This window comes from Meriones unguiculatus, chromosome 8, assembly GCF_030254825.1.
Source record: "Meriones unguiculatus strain TT.TT164.6M chromosome 8, Bangor_MerUng_6.1, whole genome shotgun sequence".
Classification (NCBI taxonomy): Eukaryota; Metazoa; Chordata; class Mammalia; order Rodentia; family Muridae; genus Meriones; species Meriones unguiculatus.
The window spans coordinates 77,534,547-77,548,542 of record NC_083356.1 but is presented as its reverse complement, the minus strand read 5'-3'; the positions used below and the strand labels follow the sequence as shown (position 1 = coordinate 77,548,542).

Genomic DNA, 13,996 nt, shown 5'->3' with positions numbered 1-13,996 from the left:
GAGCAAAAGGTTTGCCAGATCTAAGGAGTTTTTAGTTTGCACTTGTCTGCCTGTGAAATCTGTTAACTGTCCATGGGTGTCAACTCGCAGGCAAGGTCCACAGCGCTGGACATGTTACTGCATCTCTTCAGACAGCTGCTCTCTGCCAGCTCATTAAGCAAAGCCATGGCAGAGCTCATCATCTACTCAAGAAGAAAGGAGCTTTAGTCTCTGTGTCAGCTTTTAACAGGTTCAATGGGCACATTCAGCTACTTCCTCCTTGCTCATTCTTCCGAAGACATATCCCTGAGTCCCTGGGAGGAGAAAGAGTGTCTGGCCTGTGGTCACCCTTCTGCCGCAATGCCACTGATTACAACAAATACAAGTGATTCGTTTTCTCTAGTTCCATGACAGCTACTTCCTCACACAGCAACCTGATGTTAACAACACCAGGACTGCTCATAAGAAAAGAAATGAGGACTTCCTTGTTCTCTTTTAGGATCATGTGAAGAATTCCTAAAAGGCTGATGAACATTAGTGATGTAGAGGGGTTGGAACGTTGCAGGTCCAGAGACTCATTACAATTTATATTAGCTTAGCTTCAGCCTCCTAAGGAGACATTCCTTGCCCACCTCTGTGTGGGACCCAACACCCTGTTGAATAGCACAGAAAACTGAAAAGCAGCTGAAACATCCTCCAAAACAAATAAAAACAAAACCAAACATCTTTTGAGTTGTATTAACTTAACAGGGTGTGCGCCTGGACGGCATCTGCAGCCCACGGCAGCAGCCCACCTGCCTGACTGTTCCCGCCTCTCTAATGTTTCCACCAATGTATTTGAAAAATGTCTTGCTTTATGATTTTTTTGTTGTTACTATAAAAACCTTGTGAAGCTATTAAAATGTTTGATTAATAGTTAAATCTGTATTCTCAGGCCATGGTCACTCATACTTGGCTCCAGGATAAGCTATCTTGTACCCACCCTCTTTGAGGTGAGAGCTGTTTCTCCAAAAGTCACAATCCACAGAATTTAGCATGTGAAACCCTTCACTCAGTTCCAAGTATAGGCTTATATTAACTTAAATAGATTCAAAATGAACTAACAAAGTAAAAGTAGTTCCTGAGGTGTTTCATGTGCCTGGGGGCCTTTTTCTCTCTGCAATTCTCATTTAAGTAAAGAACTCTTGGGAAGGCAGAGCTTTAGCTATGCAACGACTGGCTGTATGTGTAAATCGAGCTAACGCCACTTCACAGGGCTGCCAGGGCTGCTAGAGGAAATGGCATTTATAAATGTACAGGCTCAGGAAGTCACCTTCCCTCTTTGGCTTTCTTCTGCATCATGGCCTAAAGAATCTATAGCCACTCACTCAGCAGGCTGCAGAGGTAAGTTACCAGCAAGGACATCTCAGAACCTTTCCTTTTTGTCATCTTGACTGTACTTACATGAATTGAAATCTATGACCCAGGAACTGAAAGACACCATTACTTCACCTTGATGAAGGAAGACTTCTATAGGAATCAGATTGGTCATTTACAAAGACACAGCTTGAAGAGTCCAAATTTAAAGCAAACAGCAACCTAAATCCTCCCCTCCCCACTCAGACAGGGTAGTGGGACATGCTGAAAACTTAACAGCGTCAGAAATGTAAATCCATACTGAACAGCCTGCATATGCTTAGCCTGAATTTACAGACAAGGTGAGCAACGTCTGAAGACCTAGACGACTTGCCCAGATGTCCCCCTCCTAACTAGTAGGGCCCAGACTTGGACAGCATGTTCTTTCTCACCACTGTTTTCTCTGCAGCCTTACGTGACAGCAGTAGGCTTCCTGTATCACTGTCACCGCAAGGAGCCCCAGACTGAACCACACCAAACACACCTTCTCCTTAGTACACGCAAGTTCACTCTCGGCTTCTGCCAGAAGCTGGTCAGCTTCCCTGAGCTCCGAGCGACGTTTCAGGAGTGTCTTCTCTATGCACTCAATTTCATCTACGATATCCTCATGATGTTTGAGGGACTTTTCTATTTCTAATTCAGTCATAAAATTCTCAACATTTCCATCAGTAAAGTCCCTGAAAATTACATAAATATTAAGAGATTTTAAACACAGACAATATGGGCATTCATAGTCTATGAAGAATGTTCAAAAATTTACTTTTCTTCTTTTTCTCCCCTCCCCCCACCCCCATAAAGGGTTTCTTGTGTAGCCCTGGCTGTCTTAGAACTCACTCTAGACCAGGCTGGCCTCAGTCTCAGAGATCCACCTGCCTCTGTTTCCTGAGTGCTGGGATTAAAGACATGTATCACCACCACCACCACCAAGCTAAGGAATTTACTACTTTCTAAGAGAGGTAGCTGGTTATGAACTGGGTATGTTCAACTTGAATTAAAAATATACTCTTATAAATATGGGATATTTGTGGCAGTAGATGCACACAATGCCTGATGGACTTGTCCTGTCAGCATCTGGCCAAGACATCATTGCCACATTATTTTTCTGAAGAATAGAAATGAGGGAAATGACTAAACAATAATATCCAGTCCCTTAAGCAGTCTTCGAGAACAATCTCCGGGTATGCTGGCCCCAAATACTGCATGGTTTTGTGACTCACTTCTTTAACTGTCATAAAAGAGTCAACAAAAAAAATCATGACACAGAATTCAGTAACTCGAGGCTAACATGACCAAACTCTGTAAATGGGCTGCTTGGCAGGAGAACATGAAAACGAACTCAGCACATTGATGCTTTTCTTTCTTTAAATGAAAGCAAGCAGATAATTTTTGCCTGTTCCCCTGAACACTGCAAATTTCCTGGACTGATCATTTTGTTACTGTTCCAGTGAGAGAAGTGTACCGTCCTGCCCCACCACCCCATCCTCTTAACAATTGTATCTCCATGAAAAGTAGCTATAACCACCCTACCCCACCCCACAAGCAACAAGTCCTACTCTCCTCAGCCAGTTTTAGTCACTCAGCTGTGCACTCGTAGACAACAATGTCTCATTCTGTATGCCTCACAGGTAACCCTAATGTCTGGATTACATGACAGAAACTGGGGAGCTGCCATAATTCATGGACTACCACAGAAGACAGCATTTAATATAACTGATCAGACAATACAGGCTATGTGAACTAACTGACCCTAGGCTAGGTGCAGGTGCCCACAGATGGAGGTCAAGTTATTATCCTCAACAACTCTCTGGTTGTTCATAGGACTGCATGAGAAGGGCTTTATCTAAGGTTGCTAACCCTAAATTATACAGGATACCTGAGGGGAGTGGGGAGGCTTACTATAAAAGGGATCCCTGACCTTATTTTCTTTTTTCTTTCTTCACATTTTATATGTACAAATGTTTGCTTACGTGTATGTATGTGCACCACTGAATGCCTGGTGGCCCTAGAGGTTAGAAGAGGTTATGAGATTTCCTGGAACTGAATTACCAGATGTTTGTGAGCCACTATATGGGTGCTAGGAACTGAACCTGTGTCCGCTACAAAAAGCAACAAGTACTTTAAACTTCTGAGCCACCTCTCCAGCCTCTCCATTGCCACTTTAGTTTTGAAAGGCAGGACAGATAGACAGGGCTTAGGAAAGGCATTTCAGGAAGAGGACAGAGCATGGGAAGGCGTGGAGGCATAGGACAACGGTGCTTGGGGAGACCACAGCAAGTGATTCAGGCCAGCACTGTGTGAGGCTGAAGGGTAACAGAGGCAGGCAGGCTCATACCGTCTGTGCGCTCAGACTTGGCCAGAGTGTTGTGCTGACAGACTGGAGAGAGAGTCTCCATTTGGTAGCCAGTATGGAATCTACTATGGTGGTCTACAATTCCACTAATTCTGTTTCTCAGTTCCCACTGCCACATAGGAAGAGCTCCACCCACATATGGCTAACATTTACTCTTCTGCAGTTACAATCTAAGACATTTCTAAAATGGCAAAATGATTTATGAGGCGGCGCAGACTGAGGATGTCCTTCAGAGCTGGTATCATATCCTTTGAATTATAAAAATACAATGGTGAATGCTTACTTTCGTTGTTGATGTTTCTGGATGGTTCTGTGCAGCTCTTCTACTGTGTGTTCTAGTTCTGTCTTCTCTTGGAAAAGGTCATCTATGTTCTGATGCAGCTCCTCCACTTCCTTCTCAGAATGCTGCCTGGATGCGTTCAGCCGCTGTTCCTCCCGACATTTTGATTCTAAGTGCTGCACTGTGTCTTCTAGTCTAGACACCTCATTCTCCTGAACAAAGAAAGCGACTGCATTACAGAGATACCAGGGGTTGTCTCTCCCTAGTTGCTGTAAAAAGTTGAAATTCATTAAAGTGGTTATCTATGGCCTGAAAAATAGTAAAGGATTCGAAGACTTCAGTAAGAAAAGGAAAAAAAAAATGGGTTAAGACAAACGTTGTAACATGTCACAGATGAAACTGACAGAGTTCACATAACTCATAGTCTCACTATGCATTAGAACCCCACCACACCTTCCTACCTCCAAAGTTATACATCTAGCAGAAGAGACAAACTGAAGTCTCTCTCCACTCTGGACACATGGGAAAACTGTTTAAACAGGTTCCCAAAAGAAGAGATATTTTGCCTGCATTTTGCAGAATAAATGAGACCCAGTCTCAAGAAAGTAGTAGCTAAAGTGTGAGGGGGTATGAAAGCACATTTGAGAAGCTACATGAGTCATGTACTTCTGGAAAGTAAAAGAAGCAACTTGAGAGAATAACAGTAAATGCTTAACAGACAAAACTGTTGTTATAAACTGAATGTACATCAAAGAGCCACAGAGAACATGAGTGATTGCTGCAGTAGCCATGTAAATGCATGGGGAGCCTGTGGACCAAGTGTGCCCTTGAAGGGACTATGGCCTGGTACCAGAATCCTCTCTTCATTTATTCCTTCAGTGGGCTGTGGAGGAAGGAAAGAACAAAAGCTTCAAGTGATCTGTGCTTGAAAAAGGAGCTCAGAATACAGTTTATTGTGTTAGAACTAAAAATTTAGGAAGCAATCAGATTAGGAAGCACTCACTTCTTGGAATCTAGCCTAAAGAAAGAGTAAAAAGCACACTTAGAATCCACACAGTCACTTACACCATCTACAAACAAATGACATTCAGCTATTAACATGCTGTTTAGAAATTATTAGTAGGGACTGGAGAGATGGCCCAGTAATACTGCTGTTATTTCACAGTTTCCTCCTGGACTGAACATTCTATCTCGTAGGGATGCTCCTTACGTATGAAGGGAAAGAACTCAAAGTAGCTTCCCAAAGTCCCTGAAACTGATCAGATTCATTAGGCCCCTCCCTTCCAGAATAAGCAGAGAACTACAAAGAGTTTTGAGATTACACCAGCTGCCTGGAAGAAGCAGAAACTAGGTGAGGGGACTGGGAGAGGCTTAGACCAACTGAGTCACCTTGGAAAGAACACTTTCAGCCTGTTGAGCTGCCTGTAGTCTGTGCAGTGTGCTTCATGTTCCCAGCTTTTGGGAGCTGTGCTGAAGTGGGCCTTGGCGATACACTGTCTGTGAGTTATTTTTGTTCACCCATATTCTTATAAGTAATCCCAATAAAACTCATTGATTCACTAAATTGGACTTTGGTGGCATCTGTACTTTAGTCTGTCATAGGCTCCCTATCTGGGCTGAGTAGATGTGTTTGCTGTGTCTCCTGAGAAAAGTGTTGTTACACAATAATTCTTTGAGAGGATTTAACGTTTCTGTCCCAGAATCCACATCAGGACTCTCACAACTGCTGATAACTTCAGTTCCAGATCTGATGCCCACTTCTGCCTCTGAGGGGACCACTTTCACATGTATATCCTCCCCAACACACATGTACATGTAATTAAAATTAATAAAAATTTAAAATTGTAAAGTACTGGTTATTACTTCTAACATTAAATAGAAAAACAATTCAAATGTATATATAAAACTGGAAATAATTTATAATCATCAGTTAACCCAGAGACAAATCCTACCCAAACTTACTGCATTCTGTTAACACATGTCTGAGTACATGGGCACAAATATACATGTAGAGCATACTTTTGTATATATATATATATATGTGTGTGTGTGTGTACATATGTATTTATACATGCGTATACACACATACATACGTGTATATACATATATGGGTGTATGTATATACACGTATGTATATATGTATGCATACATGTTTGCTACATGGTTTACATATATACATGTATATATGTGTGTATACACGTGTGTATATGTGTGTGTGTGTATGTATACACATATATGTGTGTGCGTATATATAAGCTATAGGTACTAGTATGTGACAGCTTTATGTAAATACTAATACCCACAGTTAACAATAGAAAATCATACAAAAAGTTGTTAGTTTTTGTACTGAAAGTATTTTAGAAAACAGCTAAACCAGGCTTTGGGATTAAGAACTTACTATCCTGTTCAAAAATCGTATTTTAATAGGAGAATGGTTCTTTAAACATCACCCCTATAATCTCACTTCTGGGTTATCCCCACATATTAGTAACTCATTATGTGTGTGTCCCTCTCAAGCACTCAGAAGTACTTCCCACTTCCTGGGTTATGGTACAATGTGGACACAGTTGTATTTCCCACTTACTAGGTTACGGTGCTCTGGGATGTTGCAATGCTGCATGCTCACAGGGACAAGGGGAACAACAAAGTTGGCAGGAGGCGGTCCATATATGATGGGGACCCCAGGAGGAGGTGGGCCATAAACCATAGAGCCGGGAGTCAGAGGCTGGCTGCTGTTGGGCAAAGGAGGCGATGGTGCATACAGGGCCATTCCTTGGGGCACAGGAGAACCATTAGGAAGCACAGTATACATTATGTACCCAGGAGGAGGCACAAATAAGGGTTCCTCATGGTCATCCAGTCCACTCTCTTCTTGGCTATCTCCTGCACTCTCTGCATCGTCTAAGAAATAAACAGGAAAGTATGATACTGGGTAAACATACTTAGGAAGAAACAACAGCACTTCAATCAAGACCCTGCAGATGTAAAACAAAACTGTAAACATGGTCAACCGTAGTTGTGAGAAACAGATCAATACACACAGTGTTTTCAACATCTCATGTTTTGTCACCAGTAATTATTAATGCATTTAGCAATCACCTGAATATCTGTTTTATACTATATAACATCAACAAAGTTATAAGATCAGACAGAACTCAAAAATCATTTACTGTCATGACATGTAGTGCTCTAATTTGATGGCTTACTTCTTTCTTATCTCCCCTACAGGCAGGAACAGTGTTTGCTAACCTGACAAAAAAGCAAGCACACATCAGATATTCTAGTAAACAGTTGGTGTTTGTTTGCTTTTGTGTTACCAGGGACTGTACTAACAATGAGCTACACCCCCATCCCAACAAATACGTCCTTAATTAGCAAATCATCAAAATGTAGCATTACCATGTCATATAAAGCGACAGTCTCAGAGCATCAAAATGATCTGACCATGACAGAGAGCTATGAAATCCAAGAGCTTAGACTTATCCAAGTCTTCTTCTTTGCACAGAGGTTGGAAGACTCAACACTAACAATTCTAGGAGAGCTACTATATAAAGCCATGATAAAATAGTCCAATACCCCATGACCCAGAAGCACAAGGCAAGACCCTGCTCAGGTAGAACAGAGAGAGGAGAGCAGAGAGAAGCACGATACAGGGAACAATCTTACTAAACCATGAGGACGAACTGGTTTGGAAAAGAAAGAGGAACACAGACACTACAGAAAAGCAGTTTAAAACGAGGAGGTTTGTGGCAAGGGTAGAACTCAATGGCCAGGTGCTTACCTAGCTTGTGCTAGGGCTGGGTTCATCCCATAGCACTGAAAACAAGCAAAGGCAAAGGCAAAGAGGCCTGAGGAACATGAAATGCTGCAAGTATCTTTGGAGCCGTGCTTCTCAACCTTCCTGATGCTGCGGCCCTTTCATACAGTTTCTCATGTTGTGGTGGCCCCAACCATAGTCATTTTCATTACTACTTCATAATAATTTTGCTAGTTATGAATCATAATGTGAATATCTGATATGAAGGATATTTGATATGCGACTCCTGTGAAATGGTCCTTGGGCCTCAAAGTAGTTGTGACTTACAAGTTGAGAACCACTACTTTAGACAGATAACCTAACCTATGGGAAAATAAGTTACTAGTCAAAACAGGATCTCAGAGGAAGGTAAAGACTGTGGAATGCATTTGTGGTTTCAAGGAAACAAAAAAAGGTTATTAAATAGTTAAGAGATATGCAACTTGCCTTATGTGGTGTGACCTACCTCTATTTGCAAATGATTTATTAAGCCTATTTCTGATGGGTGAATAGACCCAGTATCCTGAAGTAGGCAGAGGTTCACCGCTGTCCACTTCTTCTTGCTGTTCAGGCCATTGTTTTCTAAGAGGAGTAGACGCTGTATACTTTAGACCCAAACCGGAGTCCTTGGTGGCCTGAGAACTATGGCTGGAAACCTGAAGTAAATGACAGAAGAGCACACTGCCCATTATCAATGGAAAGGCTGACCTTTAGATAAGCCAAAGTGTACAACTAAGGTGAGATACATGAAAAGGAAGAAAAGATGTTATTTTCTTACCGTGATTCATTTTTCAGATAGAAGAAACGGTTACACAGTTATAATCTATTTATAGACATAGTCCATACATATGGCTTAGCTTATTAACATCTCTTTAACAGGGTAGTGTGTCAGGAATGCTGGGCAATGGAGTCATGTCAGACTGCCCTGTGAAAAGGGAAGGGTTCTCGTCTAGAAGTTATGGAAGTCCATTTCCCACCCTGTTGTTTTGGCCGTTCTCTGGAAATAGGGGTCCTCACAGCACTGCAGTGATAAAGACATGCTAGCTGGCTGTTTGAATGAGTTTATTTTATGCCACAGTTTTTCATGAGAGAGAAATAAAAACAAATCCTCTGTAAGTGATCAGACCTTTGAGTGTCCCATCTTCCTTCTACCTGCACCTACCACTGCTAGTGGTTTCTCTTCTTCTGCCTTGTCCCCACGGGCCCAGTAGCTAAGATAATGGAAACCAAACACCTTTAAGGAATCTGGAGGTGAGTGATCTACTGTCCTGGGAATGTGGTGCTTCTACTCCCCCTTTATCCCAGTATGTGAGTCTAGTCTCCAAGTGCATCCTCAGCATAGTTGGAGACTGTTTTCCTCTTCCTATTTTTGACCTCCAGCCTTGGTTGCACTCACGGTGTTGGCTTCCTTCAGATTTCTAGGAGGACTCTGCTCACAGATTCTGGTTGAGACTACATTCAGAGCCCTGACCCTCCTGTCAGAGCTGCTTCTTGCGGTTGCTCAGAACCGACTCTCAGGTGTCATTCAGTTCCTCTGCTTTGGATAAATCCTGCTTAGATCCATTCCTCACTTCCAAGCTCACGCAACAAGCTTATCCCTTAACACTATCTCTTCTTTCCAGCTCCATTCATTTAGTCCTGCTCTCTTTTATCATTCATTTGAGTGATTCACACAGCACGCAGAAAGCTCACCTTGTTATAACTCTAGGCTCCATGCTCAGCTAGAATGCTCTTCTGAACTGATTCTATTAACCACAATCTCATTTTCCAATGAGATAATGGCCCCTTTTGCAGAAGGATGGCCCTGTGGGATTAAGTGAGAATGTCTCCACAGGCTCCTGTGTTTGAACACCTGGTTCCTGGCTGGTGGTGCTGTTTGGGGAGGCATGGCCTTGTTGGAGGAAGTCCATCACTGGGGCAGGCTTTGAGGTTTCAAAGCCTCTTGCCATTCCCAGTGCACTCTCTCTGCTTTGTGTTTGTGGTTCAAGACGCGCACTTTCAACTTTCTGTTCCTGCTGCAGTGCTTCCCCACCACAACAGACTGTTACCCGTGGAACCACAGCCCAGTAAAGGCTTTCTTCTCTAAGCTGTTTTGGTCATGTTTTATCATAGCATTGTCACAGCAGCAGAAAGTAACTAACACAGCCCCAATCTACGTTTTAGCTCATGTTTCAGCACTCCGAGCAAACTGTCTAACCCTACAAGGTTCCTTGCAATGGCTACATCAACCTTCGTTTACACAAGCTGTTTCCTCCCTCTTGAAACCCCTCACAGGACGCTTGCTCACTGCTTACTCACAGCCTCACGTATTTAGCTTTCTTTCCTGAACTTGCTCATGAGAAGAATCTTTGAAAACAACCTCTCTTGCACCTAGGACACACTGGCCAACCTATTGTCACAAGAATGTCACTGGTCTGTAATTATTCTAGCATGGCCCATGAATTGTGAGTGCTAGATATGTCCTCCATCACAGTACACTAATATAGCCTCGCACCTGGTCTAGACTGGTAAACATTCAAGGACTGTTTTAAAAAGGAAATGAACTCTAGGTACCCATTATTCTGCCCACACCTCTGCACAGTTAATAATCATTTTCATTTGGCTCTTTGGGCTTAGGTCATCCTATCCTTTAATCTACTTCATGGCACTGGCCATGAAAAGACAAGTATTATTTTCTGTGGGATTCAAGATTAAATCTTAAATAACACAAACACTGAAGAACTCAAATGTATGTTTCAGCAAAGAAATACTTTCAGCACCTGATTAACAAATTTGGGGAAGGAGAAAATGTCACTTTCAAGAAAATTCAGTATATATTTCTAGCAACACAGATTTCCTACTTTTGATGGTGGTGGTGGTGGTATAAAGTACCAACAGCCTTGTCTTTTGAGAGGATCTGCCATGCTGCTGATGTACTCATTCTGAGCAGATACTTCATGCCGGAGCTCAGCAATTTCCTCTAAAACATTTTCAATGCCTCCCTTTTTATCTGTAAAGGAAAGCCACTGTATGAAGCTGTCGTGCAGTCACAGTCTTCCTTCCTCTCCCAACACAGAAGAGTCCATTAGAGCCAAGAGACTCTACCATGTCCCCACACCTTTCAACATGCCCTTGGGTAATTACTTTTTGCCTAACTCTAAAAGAACACCCTTCTGTCTACTGACTATGAAGTAATTTACAGAAAGCAAACTTTTTTTTTTCCCCTAAAATTATAATCTGCACTTTGTCTTTCTATAATCAAATCCCCAATTACTATACTTTAAAATGCTTTTTAAAGTGCTTAACTTATCAGGTATTCTCTGACTTACTAGGTCAGGCATGGAACTGACTTCCTTCTGTTAAATGCCAGAAGGTAGTTCAGTTTTATAATTACAGAACCATCCCAAACCACAGCCCAAAGTTGCTTTACCGATGCCTGTGAGGCTTAGCACATCCCGGAGCCTTGTGATCTCGGCCTTTTGCTTCGCCATGGCCTCGTTCAGCGCCTTGATCTCTAGCAGCTGTGAGTTTGCTCCTTTAGAGCCTACATCTGCATTCTCCATCTCAATCTGGAACTATTAAAAAAAATACACACTTAAGTCGCCAAAGAGCACACTCAGATGCACTTACCCTTGTAACTAAGACTCCTGTCATTTTTGTTTACTTTTTACCAGTGAGGAAACCACCTCACCCCTTTCCCTTTCAGGGCACTGCACAGGTGAGGCTAAAGCGCTGCTCACTGAGTAAACTTCAGTGTGCTTTGACCAATCACCTGCAATGCTCAGTCTTAGCAACCTAGAAGGAACTAGCAAAAGGGCAGTTCCTGGTACCATCACGGACCTGCTCCTCTCTCTCCCTGAGAAGGTGCTGCAGGAGCGCGATCTCGGCCTCAGCTCGGCTCAGGTCTCTGGCTGCTTGTGTGGCCTTTCTGCTGAACTTCTCTGCCTCCTGCATCTCCTGTAGACAGAACATGAGAAGGACGCTGCTGTCACAAATGCTCATCTCCAATTGTTTTTCCTCTCAGAGTGATCTCCTGCTCCCATCCCATTACCAGCCTGGCTTACTCGTGCTCATTCGGTGTGAAGCCTGACTCATACCGGGGCAAGCAGTGTTGCATGAGGAATAAGAACTTCATTATCCTAGTCTCCCATGACTCTCTCTCTCTGGGGTCTCACTTGTCGTTTTTCCTCCTATGATCTACTATCTCAAGGTCATTAAAATTTGTGCCCTATGAGTACCTTAACCATTACTCCATCCAGAGCATTAACAAACAGCCTGTAAAGTAATAAATTTTCATATACACAAAATAAACATTTTAAGCCTCAAGGTGAGCATGGTGGCACACACCTTTAATTCCAGTACTTGAGAGGCAGAGGCTAGTGGATCCCTGTGAATTGCAGGCCAGCCTGGTCTACAGGACAGCCAGGACTACATAGAGGTCCTTTCTCAAAAAAACAAACAAGAAGGAAAAGAAAAAGAAAAAGAAAAAAGAAAGAAACGAGAAAAACAGAGAAAGAGAGAAGAGGAAAGAAAAGGAAAACAAAACTTGAGACTCAGAGGGACTTAATGGTGAGCCTTCAAAACTTGAAACCAAACATGTATTGGCAGTGACTTTTCTAAAGAGACTGCTATCCTATAATAGTCATTTGATGGTTCCAAATAAATTCCTGGGGGTTGTGATGGAATATAACACCCAGGTACTAAGAAAAGCAGACAGTGTCATGGCAGTTTGTAAGTTTGTGCCAAAGATGCTGCTGCTGCACCCTTAAGACAGTGATGAAGACGTCCCGAGGGACCAGCCGGATGGACTAACCTCTGCTCGCTCCTGGTTAATTCTCAGAACAGTTCCATGCAAGGACTTGAGCTGGTCTTTGGCAATGGTGAGCTCAGCTGCAGCGAGTTTATCAGAAGCAGCCACAGCTTTCTTCAGATTCTTCAGTTCTTTATCTAAACCAAGAAACTGCTCCTGAGATTTGGCATCTTCACGCTTCTTCTGAAATAATAGAATCATTCAGAGGCAATGCATTAAGATATAAGCTCCAAGGGCACCGGGGTCAATACCCTACTATAGGCCCATGTCTAGAATGGCACCTGATGCACACTAGGTGTTTCATAAACAGTCACTGAATATTAACTTCAAAAGAGATAAAAACCATGTGTATGGGTGCATGTATGTGTACATGAGTAGACATAGAGGCCATAAAAGGGCATCTTATGTCCTTCCTTATCATGTGAGTCCTGTGAGACAAACTCTTTCTTGGGGTTTGTGTTTTCTCACCTACAGTGGAGACAGCAAGTCCTAGCCATCTTGTTTCAGCCCCCTCATAGTTCCTGCAGGTGTATGCAGGGCACCAGTTTGCTGCATGGGTTGCTAGACTGGTTCTCATTATTGTCATCACTGCTCATAATACACATAAAACTTTTTAAATAATGTTTTTCTTAATTAAAAATCCTGGGCTGGAAAGATGGCTCGAGGTTAAGAGCACTGGATACCATTCCAGAGGACCGAGTCGGATTCTCAGAACCCACATGGTAGCTCACAAACGTCTGTAACTCAAGTTCCTGGCAATCCAAAAGCTTCCTCTGGCCTCACCAGGAACCTATGTGGTACACAGACATACACACAGACAAAACACCCCTACACATAAAAATTAATAAATAACATTTAAACAAACAACCTCCCAATCCCCAACCTTATTTCTTGGCACAAAAATGGGCAAACATCCAAAATAACTGTATCAGGCCCCGGATATATGATGGTGAAGACCTTAATATTTTTGAGGGTACTGAAATGGACAAATCATGCAGTCTTAGGCTTAAGAAGTTTGGCCTTTAACAGTGCAGGTTGGAGGAGGAGGAGGGACCGAGTCCAGCCATTTTCCCATTTTATAAAGGGCAGTCTGGTTGCTTTGTGGAGCAGGGTCATGTGTAGAATTGGGAAGTTGGCTAGGTAGCCACAGCTGCTGTCAAGGAGGATGGATGGTGGCTAGACAAGGGTGGTGGAAGTCAACAAGACTTGGAGACTTGGGTTCCTTTGGGGTAAATCACCTGCTGAGGTGGAGAGAAGAGACATAGCACCTGAGAGGAAGGAGGCATCCATCATACAGTGAGATGGGGCAAGCGTACTGGTGAAGACTGATGCCCTGTGCAATGTGATAGTGACACTGTGGTGATGCCACTGTGCTGGACAGTGGTCCTCCACCTCCCCCAGGACATG

General features: G+C 42.8%; 1 protein-coding gene across 13 annotated transcripts in view; it reads right to left on the bottom strand.

Annotated features, from left to right (window-relative positions):
* The window catches only part of Cntrl (centriolin), a 327,805-nt gene that overhangs the window by 269,745 nt on the left and 44,064 nt on the right, over positions 1-13,996 (bottom strand). For 12 of the 13 annotated variants that reach the window (XR_009593823.1, XM_060390023.1, XM_021653673.2 and 9 more), the window contains 8 exons: positions 12,593-12,772; positions 11,620-11,736; positions 11,210-11,354; positions 10,641-10,789; positions 8,267-8,456; positions 6,589-6,905; positions 4,008-4,216; positions 1,859-2,051 (listed from right to left, as the gene is read on the bottom strand). Coding sequence is in view for 12 of the 13 variants with exons in the window: in XM_060390023.1 (XP_060246006.1) it covers positions 1,859-2,051; positions 4,008-4,216; positions 6,589-6,905; positions 8,267-8,456; positions 10,641-10,789; positions 11,210-11,354; positions 11,620-11,736; positions 12,593-12,772 (1,500 nt within the window). In the remaining variant the exon portion in view is untranslated. The remainder of the gene's footprint in view (positions 1-1,858; positions 2,052-4,007; positions 4,217-6,588; positions 6,906-8,266; positions 8,457-10,640; positions 10,790-11,209; positions 11,355-11,619; positions 11,737-12,592; positions 12,773-13,996) is intronic. The other variant, XM_060390027.1, reaches the window with a different exon arrangement.